The 16,703-nt window shown below is 30.2% G+C and overlaps 3 protein-coding genes across 7 annotated transcripts in view; 2 read left to right on the top strand and 1 right to left on the bottom strand.

Annotated features, from left to right (window-relative positions):
• Positions 1–1,892, top strand: part of LOC108745171 (DNA replication ATP-dependent helicase/nuclease DNA2) — an 18,723-nt gene extending 16,831 nt beyond the window's left edge. The window contains exon 15 of the mRNA XM_018481276.1: positions 1,804–1,892. The gene's annotated coding sequence lies outside the window, so the exon portion shown is untranslated. The remainder of the gene's footprint in view (positions 1–1,803) is intronic.
• A 107-nt stretch (positions 1,893–1,999) lies between these two features.
• LOC108745172 (TBC1 domain family member 5 homolog A) lies at positions 2,000–10,571 on the bottom strand. Of its 4 annotated transcripts, XM_018481277.1 has the most exons (6): positions 10,399–10,571; positions 10,240–10,315; positions 9,057–10,140; positions 5,940–6,258; positions 2,824–3,332; positions 2,141–2,169 (listed from the first exon to the last, which is right to left on the bottom strand). In XM_018481277.1, the coding sequence occupies exons 3-5, from the start codon at positions 10,124–10,126 to the stop codon at positions 2,862–2,864; spliced, it is 1,860 nt and encodes a 619-aa protein (XP_018336779.1). In that variant the 5' UTR covers positions 10,127–10,140; positions 10,240–10,315; positions 10,399–10,571; the 3' UTR covers positions 2,141–2,169; positions 2,824–2,861. The 4 variants fall into 4 exon arrangements, with proteins under 4 accessions (XP_018336781.1, XP_018336779.1, XP_025836630.1 ...); XM_018481279.2 differs by lacking the exon at positions 2,824–3,332 and having other exon boundaries at positions 2,000–2,169; XM_025980845.1 differs by lacking the exon at positions 2,141–2,169 and having other exon boundaries at positions 2,729–3,332.
• A 1,805-nt stretch (positions 10,572–12,376) lies between these two features.
• The window catches only part of LOC108745173 (maternal B9.15 protein-like), a 40,496-nt gene continuing 36,169 nt past the window's right edge, over positions 12,377–16,703 (top strand). The window contains exon 1 of one of the 2 annotated variants that reach the window (XM_018481282.1): positions 12,377–12,608. In XM_018481282.1, the coding sequence (XP_018336784.1) occupies positions 12,520–12,608 (89 nt within the window). In that variant the 5' untranslated portion in view covers positions 12,377–12,519. The remainder of the gene's footprint in view (positions 12,609–16,703) is intronic. The other variant, XM_018481280.2, reaches the window with a different exon arrangement.

Here is a 16,703-nt window from a genome sequence, read left to right on the forward strand (position 1 = left end):
CATAGACCGCTCGTGCCTAGGTTACATTTTGTTCTAATTTTTTGTAAAACATGGGTTTGTATTCTACAGATTGTGATTTAATGCTGCGAGATAAATATGTGATTTTTTGTATGGTAACAGACAAAGGTTCACACTACCTCGGTACAGACGCGGTTTTCAATAATTTGATCATTAAAAGTTGTTATAGGAGCTTAAAGTTGATGCATTTTATGGGACGTATATTTCCAATAGAAATGAAAAATTAAAAAAAAGGCCTCTGACAGGCGCTAGAACAAAGCTTTGTTTATCTCCCTACAAAATTTCAAATCTCTATTTCAAATATTAAACTCATGTTATGCAGAATAGATAAGCATGTTTTTACTCTACGGCGCGAGTACTACTGAATCCCCTTAAGATACAATATTATTATTTAAGAAAATGCAAATTAACAGCAAGCACTTATAATGACGGAGGAGTGAACATTGGTCGTATGAATAACATGCCTACTGGAAATCAATATATAAAATGAAAAAGGTAAAAGATCTTTGTTTCTGGTAATCTGGGTAAAATAAATACCCACATTACACATTAAATGAGACTCCACATCTGATATATATACATTTCAAACGAGAAAGTAAATATCTTTTTAATTAAAGGATAGCTATGATTCCAATTTAAAAAAAAATACAACTTTAGTTAATATTTTAAAAATGCATTTTTTTAATTGTTATATTCTATGTAAATGTGCCTATATTCTCATTTTACAAATCAAAATGTGGACATGTCACCAAACCTCTAAATTTCCAACTTTTGCTTTTTAGCTCGAAAATAAAAGACGAGAGCAAGTTTTTGAGCATACCAATAAATTTGTCTCAAGAAAATAGGTTTGGAAGGTACCACTTATTTTTCTAAAACTCTTGCAATTACCGAGTTATCCTACACAAATATTAAAATTTGACCACCCAGTACATACACTTTTTTTCACTATATCATGGCTTTTTAAAGTAAAGATTACACGAACTCAGTTTATGAAACATAATTTGTACTCATGTCTATCATCATCAAAAGTAACATAGAACACTCCTATGCATGCCTGTAAAATTCAATTGAAATCGGATTAAATGCGTTTTAAAGGATAGCCCGCACAGACAAAAAATGTTTTAAAGGTTCTTTGTATCTTTTCGTTAAAAGCATTTGAATAATACGATACGAACTTAAGAAAGGCAGTTGTTTCGATATTACAAGCACATACTTTAATTTTGTTTTTTACCCTTCAAGCTGCTTTGCTCTTAATTTTTCATGATATTCAAGATGTTTTCTTGCAAAATTTTTTGCCTACTTCATCCCTGCTCACTACCCATTTTGGAGCACTGACTTGTTCGTTCGTAAAAAAAATATGAACAATTATTAAAGTTTTTAGTTTGGTCATTACTTTTATTATACATAAAACCTACATTTATCTATTCTTAATTAAGTATTTAAAGGCTTTTTGTATGAAGTTGCATTTAACTATGCTAATAAAATTATTGCAAAAGACAAAAATTGAAAAAACTACTTACCTTTTGGCGCCTTACAACGCAGAAAAATATGGCAATTAGTTTATTGAGAGCATTATACTTTCATTTAAGATTCCAATCGACAATGGAACTGTAAATGCTTTGAAACTGAAATCTATTTGTATGAACACTTGTTCCGAATAAAAATCATACATGGTCTACTACTTAAAAAAATTTTCAAACTTCAATGTCATGCAAAGAAAACGTGAAAATTATTAGTCTAGTTTTTATTTAAAATTTTTACGTTTGGTTAATATTTTCTTTTCAGTACAATATTTTGGAAGATAAACGAAGGCTGACAGTAGCAATTACAAGAGCAAAACATAAATTTATTTTGTTGGGTCATATGGAATGTATACGTAACTATTCTCCATTTAAACAGTTGCTGGGTAAAATATCAGAGAGTAATGTTTTAAAATTGCAAAATGGTAAGTTAGGGTTTTCTTGGGAAAATGTTATGAATATTTGAAACAACTAAATAAATTATTTGTATGCTGCCTTTAAATAATCAGTTTTAAGTGCCAATGAATGAAATTTTTATTTTTAGTCTTCTGTATTTCTTTGTAATAAAAGGTATGTATCCAAGTGTTTTGTATTACTTCTTCTTTTTGCTATTTTCCTTTGCTTTCTTCCCCTAAAAAAAAGGAAGTTTTATAGAAAGTTTCTTAAATGTTTGGGAAGTACATATTTTATAATTTCTATTAGTGCAGCTGTAGTTCTTCCGTTTGTTGCAAACTGAAATAAATGACTATTTAGTAATTGACATGCTTCAATTCTTTACAGACCAATTTCGGTAATCCTCTTTCGTAAAGTATCCAAAAGAATGTTTTGTAAATTGCCTACTTTCTGTTTGTCTATATTAGTTAAATTATTTAGTTTTCTATTTCACAAAATATGTTGTAGGGTAAACATTTAAAAATGAACAAAAACAGCTACCATTAACAAAGAAAATCCTATATAAATAATTACGTTTGGGAATCTTATCAGTGACACTAATATGTGGAGCTTTTTATTTAACATATGCATAAAATATAACAATTGTTTCCACCCAATAATAAGTTATACTATATAATTTTCAACACTTTATTTTTAACATGTTTTTGTTATTAGTAAGATGTTTAAAAGTTTTCTGTATTAAGGAATATTTTTAAATTATAAAAAACAGCAAAGGGTAAATTTATTAATGAAAAATAAACAGTGGTATAACACAACTCAATTTAAAAACTAAAACTGCATCAGTAGTACTTACTGAAATTAATAAAATATGAACATAAGATATCAAACTCACATTAAGAGATATATATGTAGAAAAAAAAAACAAAATCGCTAATCCCCCATATCTGGTTGACAAACATAAACGTCGACATATTTTAAGCCATTTCGCATAAGATTTATGATTTTATCAAAAAGTAAATCATCTTGGGGGTCACTGAACTCTTGAATTGCTACATAGTCAAAACGATCTTTTGCATTTCGTGAATTTAACTCATATATACATTTTTGAAAGCTCATGAAGTCTATATTATCATTAGGTTTTGTTTTCACAACAAATCCATAAACTATGTAATTCCCTTTTTCATGGCGAATGACTGAACCAAGTGTTTTTCTCGAGTTGCTATATGATGACAAAATCTTAAATTTTTTGTCTAGGGTTTTAATTTGTTCAGTTTTCTCTCCTTCTTCTGAACATAAATATACTATTATCGTGTATTCATCAATTTTGATTAAACTGTAGTCTACATGAACGACTTTGCAATTCCTGACTTGTTGTTTTGTACTCAAATCTTCTATGTCACTCTAAAACAAACGTTTGCAATAAGTATAAGTAAATTAAATTACTTATTAAATGAACTACCTTGTTTATAAAAACTAAATAGGGAGAAACTTTTTATTAAAGATTCAGTTTCCATTTGAACTTTAATTTATTATGTATATGTCGCAGGCAGATGGTCAAATATTAATTATTTATCTAAGCAATACTATTTTATTAAGCAAATGTTATTTGCCTCACAGTTTTCTAGGCAAATTTTGGCGGAGATGTACAATTATACTCGAGAAGGTAAAGTTAATATATTCCAATAATTTGAAATATATAAAATGACCACTCGGTTTTGATAAAATTTACTAGTTTACAATGGTTTCACTGTACCATAATAGCTTGTGTGTAAACTGCATTTTTTTTTTAAACTATTGCTAGTGTTATTGTTTATATGTATATCAAAATAAAACTCGGGAACTATAATTCTGATCTTGAATTTTTCGTCAGAATCATACTTCTTGACTTATAAGCGGTAATATACTGCGGGCAAAGTCGCGATAGGTAACCGCTAGTACAGTGTAGTACATGTGATGCAACGTATTAATATATCAGTCTCACAGAGTATTACATTTAACCAGTCGAAAAATGGCAACTTTCTCTTCTCGAGACTTTCGAAATGTAAAAGGTCTTGTATAAAAAAACAAAATTTGGTATATACCTAACTAGAATGAAATATCAACTTACTATTGCCCCCCTCCTCATGTGGAAGTTATTTTGAGTGATGCACATATACATACTATGCCCTATATTTAGATTTTAGTACTCTTCTGTATTTAGATACTCTGGTACAGTGATCCTTAAAATATTTAATGGGTGGAACCTTTCTTAATCCCTGACTCTTTAAATGAATGATTTGCAATAAAAATTTCGGATAATATTTATTAAATTCACATAATAATCTTAAAATTCTTCCAAAATAAGATGTTTAAGGTAACTTTGCGCGCTTAAACGCTTGATGCGATTATGGCTTGATGCTGCAGAAAAAATCTCACTGCATTGACTATTAGAAAAGATGATTGATTGGGATTCCACTTATTAATAGTTAGTGTAATACAAAAACGCACGTGTTATATAAAAAAACGCACAGAACCTCGGGGTTCCGCGGAGCAATTTAAAAAACATTGCTCCTTTCTTTTCCTTTGAATCAACATTAGACAAAAGGAATAAATACAAAATACAATTGTTAAAAAATAGGATAACAAGATATAGTGTCACTAAGCGGGATTCCCAAACTTCATTAATAAGAAATAGCTTGACCCCTAGAAATTTTAAGCCCACAGATACGCAATGAACACAAATGATATTGAAGAGGGGACAGTCACTTTGACCATCATGGTTTCGTGAAAATATGACGTTAACGTTTTTTCTAAATATTTCTAACAAAGGTAACCTACCACGTAATTTCAGAATTCAGATATTGATACGTTATATATATATTAGGAAATAGTGATTATGTAGGTATTCTCTTAGTATCAAATAATGTTTCAAATTTTGGCATATCATTCAGCAAACAGCAAACCGTTTCATTTCTAACCTTTTCTATCCACGGTATCCTCATCATTCGCCTGTAACACCACATTTCGAACACTTCTAACCTTTCCTTTCCGCCGCGCCTACCTTTAACAATCATTTTCGAATTTCTTTTTATTGAAGGCGACTCGACCCTACGCTATCCTCTGCTTTATATCCCTACTACTCCTTCCGTCCTGACTTATCTACTCCCTAGATACCTAAAATCGGCCACTTCTAATTTTTCGTCTCCTATCTTGATATTCGCTCTTTCCCTACCCAACTTCCAATCAAACATAAATTTTTATTTAATTTTGCTAGACTCTTGTTTTGAAATTAAACTCCATTCATAGGTAGTTTGACATAATTCGGCATCGAAGTAGGGACATCCTCCAAACGCCAGTGCACCACAATCAAATTGCACACTTCTGCGAAATAGTAATGTATAGAGTAAGCAAGGTTCCCTTTTTAGTCCTTTTATGATTCAACTAATCGATATAAGTAGAAATCATAAAACAATTGATGCCGATAAATCATTGTATAACCTTTTCTATAATTTGTATCAATTGCAAACGATTCGCGATAGTGGTTCCTTAGAATACATTTTTTTAAAATTAACAAAGCTGTAAACATGATCACGTTTAGCGTTACTTAATATGCAATTTTTGAGACCAAAATCAACCAATTTTATTGTAGGGCTATAGACTAGCAGAATATCTAAAGACTACTACTTTGATGTAGAAAAATAAAAGAGGTAACACTGCTATCAAAATGTGTTTTTGTTCTTACACCTTGGACTAAGAGAGTATTTTTTGAGGAGAAACATTAAACATGGAAAATATATTATACCAGGTGTACTTCGTTGCATAAGTTTTGTACCACACGATAAAGAATGAAGCTCCAATATGAAAAGTTTTTGTTAGTCATTTTTTGATACAAATTTTTAGGATAAGTGATTGGTTCAATAAATACTTTTTTTAATCGAGATTGTATAAGAACTATACATTACATCTAAAGATGATAACAACTTTCCAACATGAATTTCCATTTTTTAAATTAACTAATGTATTATTTACCTGTTTTGGCAAGTTATATACTGTAACATTAATGCCCGTTTCAAAAAATAAATATTCAATCATATGTTTAACTTCACACCATTCCAGACGATCTAGACCACATCCAATCCTTGGAATGGATAATGCCATTGCATTATTTTCAACCATATGGTTTCTTAATTTATTCAATGATGACCACAACGTGGAAAGTGTAGGTTTTCCTTTAGAATGTTTTTTCGTCACTAGGTAGTATATAAATCGATTTTTATCTTCCAAAATTGCTAAACCACCAGATCTTTGTCGTTGATTTAGTAGGTAGGGTACACTTTTAAAATTTTTTCTACAATAAAAAACAATTGTTCTACACACCCTATCTAAATCATTACGGTACAGTTAATAATGATTTCTGTACAAAACGTGAGTGGTACATTAGCCGTTTTAATGACACTTTACTTATTAAGAGATTTGAAAATTTGGCAGTAGGAGTTAACGAGGATGATCTTTTTAATTTCAACTGTCGGTCACTTCAGATTATACAGAAAGTTGATTCCAGTATTGTTATTTTTAATGGTGTTGCATCTACAAAAAATGACTTCCACTATTGAAATTTTTACCAATTATAGTTTGTGTCTTAAGACTAAGGATATGCCACAACTAAGCTTCATAGTTTTTAAAGAGTATCCAAAGAAAACCAAAAACTTCGAACACGAATAAATTTGTTTCTTCAAATGGCACGTATTATATTTTATTTTGTCATTCGATTCCTTTTTTACCTTCTTTAGATCCATTTAGATTTTTATCTAAAATATATATTTTCACTAATTTTGTCATAACAAAATCAAACTTCATCTTTCGTGTACTTATGTTACAAAAATGATCGAAGACGAAACTTATAATGAATACTCAGTTTTAATTAGGGGTTTATAAAGAAAGCGAAAAAGTTATAGAAAAACATGCAGAAGATTTAATAAACTGTATCCATATCCTCCTATTAATAAGTGAAAATTTAACAGAGTTAAAAATAATTTAAGGGAATTTGGTTCTTCTCAAGCTCCGAATACCACTTCTAAAAAGTGTTACTGAAGATGAAAAGAAGGAATTAATGTTCTTATAGACCCACACACTTGTATCAATAACGTGCTGGATTAAGGCCTAAGCTACGCATCAATTGAAAGGATATTATGGAAACACAAACGATTTAAATGAAATTCCAAGATGTGTTTTGTGTTTTAAAAAATAATCCATTTGGTATTTTATTTATGACGGCAGTATGACTTTACCTCATTATTTGTAATTTTTAAATATTGTTGTCGATGACTTTTTTGGGCGATTTATCATTACAAGAAATTTAGTCCAGTTGGTATCGACATAATGGTGCTTTGTCTCATAGCACAGTGGAAGTTAGTATGAGAACGTACCCATACTGTGACCCATAAGAGGGAGTATTCAAAAATTCCATGCTTGGTCACAGGGGCGGAGGAGGGTTAGGTTTTTATCAATTAGTCAATATACTCTACGGAAATCTCGCGCTTTTTCAAGTTATACTAAAGCATTCTGTTTGCAAAAAATTAGTTTAAAACCATATTTGTGAATTACTACGTGAAAATTAATATGGGAGGGGGACTTGGCACATATAATCTTAAGTGAAACGGTTTTATTGAAAATAAAGATAATAATTATGCAGATAATGTACTAAGAACTAAAAAATAATTCAGTAGGCCCTAGGTACCAGTGATCACACCATTATCCCCATCAATCTAGGGCATTGATCAGACAAAAAAAAATTAAATCGTTGAGCGCGTGAAATTGAAACAGTCAACCGTTCATATCATTTTAAATGCTATTTACATTTTTACTCAGATTACGCTACGCCCCACGACTTTTTTTTGTCTGATCGATCCCCTAGATTAATGGGGAGAGTGATAAGATGACTAGTGCCTAGGATATACTAAAATATTTTTTAGCTTTTAATGTATTATCTACGTCATTATTATTTTTATTTTCAATAAAATCGTTTAACTTAAAAATTTTTTTTTAGTTATTTTAATTTCAAGTTTTTATTGCATTAGCGTTACTTAATATTTCTCATTCTATTTAGTTCATACAAGGTTTCTTTCCTGACAATTTGTTGCAATCTAACTCCTCAATACATAAATCCTTCTGAAGACTACTAAAAAGTAGCAGCTTCTGATCCCGAGTTTATGAAACAAATATGAAATCTGGCATTCTTGCCGGCGGCCATGTTAGATTTGAAATTGGTCATAGTGTACAGTATTCTACTAAAGTCGACCCCTTTCATTTGATACCCATATTTAAGGGGTTGTGAAAAATATGTAATCCGCCATTTCATAGCGGCAACCATCTTGGATTTACAATTATACTGACTATATTAAATTTCTAATAATTGCAGTACCTTACTTGTCCACGGCATAGTTTTGTTATATCAAAATTAGTGAAATTACCTAATTAAATGACAAAATAAAATATGATAAGAACCACTTGAAGAAACGAAGTTATTCATGTTGGAAGTTTTGAAACTGATTTTTTTTTAAACGCCCTATACAAATTATGAAGCTCAATTTTAGTATGGGCTTAGCCTTAGGACATGATAATTTAATATATTTGCAGAGTTAAAAATGATATACTAANTTATTTTATTATTAATACTTATTTTAAAATTTTATGCTTCATGTGTTTATAATGGCAATAAACTTAAAATTGAAATACAAATTCGCCATAAAAAATATACTAATACATTTAAAATAACATTCCACTAAACTGAAAGTGGCTAGCAGCTGAAATTGTTTTTGGTTAAAAATCACCCTTGATACACCTACTGCTAAATTTTCAATTTTCTAACACATGTAAATACACCACTGAGTTTGAAGAGCCCCTTATAAAGTGAAACTGATATAATTATTACAACTTAGAATCATCATAAGATCTTAGCAATTAACTACAATTTAAAATCTTTTTAAACAGGCAATCAATTTCAGTAATCATCTGCCTGGGACTGCTATCAGCTATTAAGAAATTGCAACCCTTGCTTTGATAGCGTATCCAATTTAGATCAAGTCATAATTCGTTAAATACAAATAACAAAATATGCTATAAAAACATCAAATGCTGACATGTTACCTGAATGAAACAGCAATACCACTGCCCATTGACATATCTTCTGCTACACAATGAGCCAAGCATGAGTCTTCTGATGAATCAAAAAGATCTCCCTCGACTTCAGTAACACAACTGAATTTATCTTTATTATTTTGTAGCCATAAGTGAAACTTTTTATCATCCACAAATTTTTCGAGCATTTGAATATTGGAATAGTGTAATGTTTTACTTAGAACTTTATGTGATGATTCAATTTCACTCCAGTGGCGATCACTATAGTTCAAGTTTCTATTAATTTGAGTATCTTTATACTTATCATACTTAGCTTTGGTATAATCTGCATTACTTTTGGATAAAAAGTCATCCTCATCATTAAAATTTGAATTTCCTGTTTTAGACTGTTCATTTCTACAATTACCATTTGAACCAAAGCTATGTTTATTGTTGTTGCTTCTCTTGTACTTGCTACCTCCATAATTTTTCTCTCTACTTTCTTTATTATGAGAATTACTAGGATTTGATGATGAATAATCATGAACAGTATCTTCTTGTCTCCAATTTTTACTCTCATCAGTTCTATGAAATGATGCAGAATATTGAGAAGTTCTCCATTCATTCTCTTTGTGACCATTATCTAAGGATGCTTTTCTTCTGTTTTTGTCTTTGTCGTTGGTAGATGCATTTTTACTTTTTGAAATTGAAACAAACATCTTATTATTGTCTTGTGCAGCATTTGCATCATGTTCCTGTGATAAAATTCCAACTGTGGTGTTAGCAGTACTGTCATTATGTGACTCATATTTATCAATTGATTTATTTGTTTCTTTATTATCAATTTCTAGCAAATTTATGCTTTGCTCAATTTCACTACCATATTCATTAGCAACAGCTTGATCGATTTCATTTTTATTTCTACTTCTTTTACTAGTCTTACTCTGTGTACCATGTTCAACCGTATCCTTTTTGGTTTTAGTTTTGCCTAGCTTTTCTTTTGAAACATGTTGAAAACTTACTCCTGATGCGATAACATCAGCTGCTGATGAAGCGTTATTATTGCTATTCCTGTTTTTCTTATTCTTGTTCTTTCCCATTATGAATGGTTTCACTGAAAACAGTATCTATATTGACTCTTTTTCAAAAAAAATTAACTACCTCCATAAGAATTTTATCAAATTAGTTATCATTGGAAAACAGTTATACATACCTTAAAATCGCATAAACTTCTTGAGATTTTATTATTTAAGTTTAGAACTTATATACTCTGCTGAACAAAAAGCCACCTATAAAAAACTTAGTTGTTATGTATGACTTGAGGGGAATCCCACAAAAATACACTTCCTCGATTACGTTACACTACACCTACCTAATTTTCATTACTAAGGAAATTTTATCCAACCGTACAATACATACATTATTATTTTGTTCAAAAGCGTCTTACTAAAATACCACACTAAAATACTTTCATAATACGTTCACGACTTTTATTTTCATGTAACGACGGTATCACATATAAGACATATATAGTAGTCACCTATTATCTATGGTAGTCACCATAGATTATATTGGATTATATACTTTACGGTAGTTACCATAGACATATATTAATGGACGTGCCGTAGCCGTATGTCGTAACAATTTCTTGACTCGAAAAGTGAGGGAGATATCGTATGGTTTCGGACTAATGCTATCTCTTTCATGACACGCTTACGCACTATCGTAAGAGAGATGGATATTGTCCGAAACTTCATTCCATCTCTTTCTTTTGTTGTACCATAATTCTGACCGCTAAGACATGTCCATTAGTAAACGTCGATGGTAGTTACCATAGGTAGTCACCACTTCGCTTTTACAAATTGTTCACCCAATTTCGCTTTGTATGTCTATTATCTATGCCCAATTTTCATTTTGTTCCTTGACGGTATCGCTAGTATACATTTAGATGCGAAAAGTTAGCGCCCAAGATTTTTCTTTTAATTTTTTGATATTTTAAGTGTCTCTAGTCGTTTATTGTTCGTTATTTGTTTGTAATTGTTTGTCAAGAATAGTTTGTTCATTTTTTGTTTATTAAAAAAAATTAAACAAATTTTCACTCTCAGTTGTCTTTTTTCTAGAATTTTGATTGGTCTACATCGTAGTCTTGCAGAAGCGGAAGAATAAAAGAGAAAAGAGGGAAAGAGACAGGTATTGACCGCATGGTCGCGTTCTATTTTTCTAGAAAGTGAGGGGTATAGATAAATCCATTCTATAAGTCTATAGTTACATTCATATCTTTATGTACATATTTACCATAGATAAATGTCTGCAAACCATCGACGTTTACTAATGGACATGCCTTAGCGGTCAGAATTGTGGTACAAAAAAAGAAAGAGATGGAACGAAGTTTCGGACAATATCCATTTCTCTCACGATAGTGCGTATGTGTGTCATGAAAGAGATAGCACCAGTCCGAAACCATACGCTAACTCCCTCACTTTTCGAGCCAAGAAATTATTACAACGACATACGGCTAAGGCATGTCAATTAATATATGTCTATGCTGCAAACAGCAGAGAGGCTCTCAAACAAAACGAACTATGTCGGAGATGCTTCTAATCACAAAAAAAATTCAGATAGAGGTAGTCATAGGGGATAATAGAATCCTATTGGAATTCTGTTATCTCTATGGTTTCATAGTACTTGCAAACTATGCTAGCTTTATAGTACGAATTACGAATTCTGTCTTAATATGTTGGTAGCGACCAATCTGATACTTTTTTATATTTATTGATTTCTTTTTTGACGGAAATGCTTAAGATCTTATAGTTACGGTAGGAATAGACAACGCTCACGAAGGCTCAACAGACAAATAAGATGGAACATACATATGTATGCCACTTCACTGTAGTGGAAACGATATGTATCTTACAATTTTCGAGCGCAGTTTATATTGTATTTGACAAACAAATACGAATTTAAAACCACTACTTTTACAACTGTTTTATTCGAATTTATCAAAATATGCTTCTATCACAATATACATATATACATATTAATATAGAAAAAAATAAATAAAACAGTAATATAATTCAAAATTCTACACAAAAACATTTACAAAAACCATTAACGCATAAGTATGTAACTAAGGATGATCATCGTGTTTTAGGGGTTTTAAATTTGATTTTGTAGTAATAAAAAAATATTTGTTAGTTAAACTATTATGGATTCAAAAACACTTCTGGTATGTATATTATCTATTTATATTATATACATATAACTACAATCATTAATTTCTTGATACACAGAAAAATTAGCGTGTTAAAATAAATTAAATTTCGCGCTAAGCAACAGATGCTCTCTTGAAACCTTTTATGACTCATATCCGTCTGCGCAAAAACATCTGCTCGCTCTCATTATTATTAGTATCCGTATGGTATCCGTCGTGCAGTTTCGTCACTGGCGTTTGTCATTACTCGGTGTTATTCTTTAGTATTCGTTTTACGACTAGATGGTTGTTAGGTGGTCAGTGCTGTGTTGTAGTGATTTGGTGAACAATATTTTCGTGATTTTGTTTGAGTATTTTCAAGGATTTACGCTGTAAGTTTTTAGCAAAATAATTATAAATTTCGTTTAGTATTAATGCAAGCGTGGCATATGTTTAGGTATACATACATACATACATAATGATGGCTCTCTTGCCACAACACTATAAAAAACAGTTGGCCTTGTTTTAATATTTTACATTAGTTGGTTAGTTATTTTTTTTTGTGTAATTAAGAAAATTATTAGTCATGTGTCGGCTTACATTACTACTTTCGATTTAAAACAAAAACTTAATAGGTTGCTTATACTTTTACAACTATTACCTACCTATTCTTTGTTTGTGCCACATATATTTACTGTTTAGATGATTGCTAGTTTCGCAAAGTCGCAGTGAAATAGGCAGTAATTAAGTAAGAACGAAAATTCATAATTCTGTTATTATAATATGATTCACTGTGATTTATTCAAAGTTAATTTAAAGAAATAAGTGCTTAGGCATGTGCGTACGTATACGGCATTTATTTTTATATACGTTGCACATATAGATGACATAAAAAGAAAGTAGCAATATGAACTCAAGTAGCATTGGTGTGGCGTTTTATATTTCAAAAGGATAAAATGATTGAAAGGAAGATATTATCGTTTATTACTTATTGTAAAGAGTAAAGTGGATATTTTTATGTTAAGTAAAACCCATGGTAAAATGTGAAATCACGATGAGCCATACTTACTAAAAAATGATTACGCATATTTTTAAAGCCTCAGGTACCTACGTAAAATAAACAGAAACTTTCGAGGCGCTATGTATAGCCTTATAAATAAGGTGGTAAAGGTCATACTGGAAGGAATCATTTTAAAATACGTAAAACAATATTTTACCTTTTTATAGTAGTTTTAAGCTAAGTGCCTACTTACCTACTGTTTTTAAGCCTAAATACGCATACAGTAAGGCTTAGTGGTTTGTTTTAAGTTTTCCTTTTTATCCTTTATTATAAGCACTTATTAAGATTTTGGGAGAGCCAATTCTTCATGAGTAATTTGCCCCTTCAGGACGGACAAAAAAACCCATTTTTGGATTTAATTGTAGGTATACCTAATAATTAAAAAGAAAAAAATTAAAATCAGGACAAGCTAAATTAGCCATAAAAACTAAAAACGTGCGTAGTTCCTATTTCTAGTTTCGAAGGTTATGTACTTATCCCTTGAAAGTGTGGTTATGGTTAAATTTGTCGTATAAAATTAAATCAGAAAAATGGTTTTGCGCTTAGAAGGGGCAAATTAAAAAGTATTAGGTACTTTTATGCTTAAAAAAACATGTTTTTTCGTTTTAATATCGTTTTATTAAAATGTTTGAACAATTAAGAATTTACTAAAACCAAAACATTCCGCTGGGATAATTTTTTATTAGAAAAGAGCATTTGAAAGGAATTTAACTTACCACGCCTTCATTAAAAAGTCCATTAAAAAAAAAAATTTTGGCGACGTTAATTTCATCTTATACATAAGTTGTTGGTTGTTGACAAATTAAAATCGTCGTTTGATACTACTCATTGTCAGTGAAAACGAAAATGATTATTGTAATTTGTTTTGCGATTATTGGGTTATATGTACGTGTATTAATTCAACTTTGATTTAACTTTGAATAAAGAAAAACTTGTTTTTGTATGATAGAATATTTGTCAATATTTATTGTTTTAAAATATCTATTCGAATTATCATTATATACCGAAAATTATCTAAAGGATTTTCATTGTTTTATTTTGGCTGTTTATTATTTTTCTATAATCTAGTTAATGATTTGTTGTTAGGTAGGCATATAAAAATGAGAAAAAATAGCATTAGTTGCGTCAATGGACGGATTTTTTCTATGAAATATGAAAATAAAATAAATTTTTAAATGTTTGGAGATAAGAATTTACTTATTTATGAAGTACAATTATTTCTGCAGAATCGCCTATGTGTTTTTCAAGATAGTAATAGAATGTAAATAAAATTATGAAAGTTCTTTTTTAATAGTTTGTGTGCCAGGTAGCTAAAGGGTAATAAAATGCAAAGAGAAAATATGTTATTAAAATTTTGGCTTTAATATTGCCTGTAGAACTGTAAAATTCCTATGTAGCTAATAGGTGATAGCTGTTGTAAAATGTATTGCCCATATATATGGGTAGTATATATATATATATATTNGTACTTTAATAGAATTTTAATAAAATAAAGCGCCTCGGAGTTCTAGATGGGAAAAGCAGTTCCACGTATGTGAAGTAGTCACTCGGGGATAGTTCTGAGCAGAACTGCGGTAATTTGCTATTTATACGAGACAGGTACATATGTGATTCGTACGTTTAAATCGTTCGTTGTGAAGAAAATAGTCAAATCTATTGCAAATCTTTGGTTTTCTTTCTTTTGGTACTCTGCATATAATTACAAAAAATAGCGCAAAATGTTATATATATGAAGAGCACACGGGAAAAACGATCTAAGTCACTTTTGGTAAGTTTTAAGATAAATCAATTTTAAAGTTTGAAAGTGTCCCGGTAATACATACTAAAAAAAACAAAATATATATTTGTCTTTATATCATGATTTATTAACGTTCTGGCAAAAACTAAAGCAAGTACTATCAAAAAGAATTTTTTCAAAAATAAACCTCACAAAATAATGTTACACTACACAAAAACATATGGAAAAGAGATCTAAGTCCAAAAAAAAAAATAAAATTTGAGCTTCCTTTTAGGGAATAACCATTGTTACCTCGATAGTTTGTTTTTTGCCTAATGGTTCAAACTATTAAAATGACTGTTTATTGTTAATATGTAAGTGATCAAGAGGTTTCCTTTTCTGAAAAGTGTTGTTTCTTTATAGTTCTTGCTAAGAAGAAAAACATAGTTTTGTTAGTTTTGTATTTGCATTCCGTGGTCTACGTCTTCTAATTGCTAGCATAGAAATTAACCCAGCTATACGTCTGTTCTGTGAATTTCTGTTTTCTAATAAGTTGAATTTTCTTACATTATTTTTTTCGACATCGCTCAAATTTTGAAAACAACGGTTTTTACAGTTACACGGATTCCTTGTCTCAAACGTATGGTTTCGGGCATGTTTGTCAACATCTCTTACACGACCACAAGATTTTCTCTTTCGTGATTTATTAAGGAAGTGTAACAGTGGCATAGAGTCGCCATCACTGCTAGACATGTTAATAATATTCTTACTTCCAACCTTAACAACGACCAAATATGCACTGCAAGCTTGAACACGATTAGAATTGGACTAAAAATTGACAAAGAATTAAAAGAAATAGATCGACTCGGATTGGCAGTCGGACTTGGATCAGTTATTCATAAATTGGGAGGACTTAGATCGCTATTTCATTGTACGCCTATTTTCCCACGCCATTATAAGGGACTTGGATCGGTTTTTCAATGGTTTACTGTAGACGAAATGAAATTCCCATGTTTAATTACCATTTGGCGTAATAATCCTGATTTTCGATATTTTTGACTTAGATCGTTTTTCCCGTGTACTCTTCATATACTTGTCAAGTTTGATTTAGGTTTTTCTTTTTTATATTCAGTAAATATTCAAAATAAAATATGCTTTCATATGTACCTATTTATTTTATACAAGTAAAGCAAAATGTTGACCGAACATAGATATTGTACATTCCTTTGTCTGCATTCTTCCTTTTTAAGTCGCACAAGCGAAAATGCATAATATGGTGAACGTGTGGAATGAATATATTTTTTCAACTACCTACGTCTATATGAAACTTAGAGATGCTACTAGTGATTTGCCGGATAAAAAATCCCCCTTCTGAAAGAGGTTGGTGATTGTTATTAGTCCACATCTAGGCAATTTATTTCGAACTGCTTCGACAATTACCCCATGAAATTTTGTTAACTTAATGTCAAATGTAAATTAAAAGTATTTATTGCCGAAGAAGAATAAAAATAGCATCTAACAATATTAATAGTGTTTATTATAACACAGGTCAGCGATAAAAAAGTTTTTTTGTATAAATTTATCTTAAACATGCAAATGTTGGTCTATATTAACGTATCACGTCACATTTTTTTTGTATAAAGATTAATACATGTATATAAATATAGCTCTTTGAATCGGCAAATTTATTTGTTTTTTTTTTTTTTTATA

The sequence above is a fragment of the Agrilus planipennis genome, unplaced genomic scaffold (genome assembly GCF_000699045.2).
Source record: "Agrilus planipennis isolate EAB-ADULT unplaced genomic scaffold, Apla_2.0 scaffold4, whole genome shotgun sequence".
NCBI lineage: Eukaryota > Metazoa > Arthropoda > Insecta > Coleoptera > Buprestidae > Agrilus > Agrilus planipennis.

What these genes read in the sequence shown, in the direction of transcription:
- LOC108745172 (XM_018481277.1), bottom strand. Translation starts at nt 10,126, where the DNA reads ATGGGAAAGAACAAGAATAAGAAAAACAGGAATAGCAATAATAACGCT. An exon ending in GGTATTGCTGTTTCATTCAG is followed by an intron (nt 6,259 to 9,056) that starts GTAACATGTCAG and finishes TTTTTATTGTAG; the next exon opens with AAAAAATTTTAAAAGTGTAC. An exon ending in TATATAACTTGCCAAAACAG is followed by an intron (nt 3,333 to 5,939) that starts GTAAATAATACA and finishes CGTTTGTTTTAG; the next exon opens with AGTGACATAGAAGATTTGAG.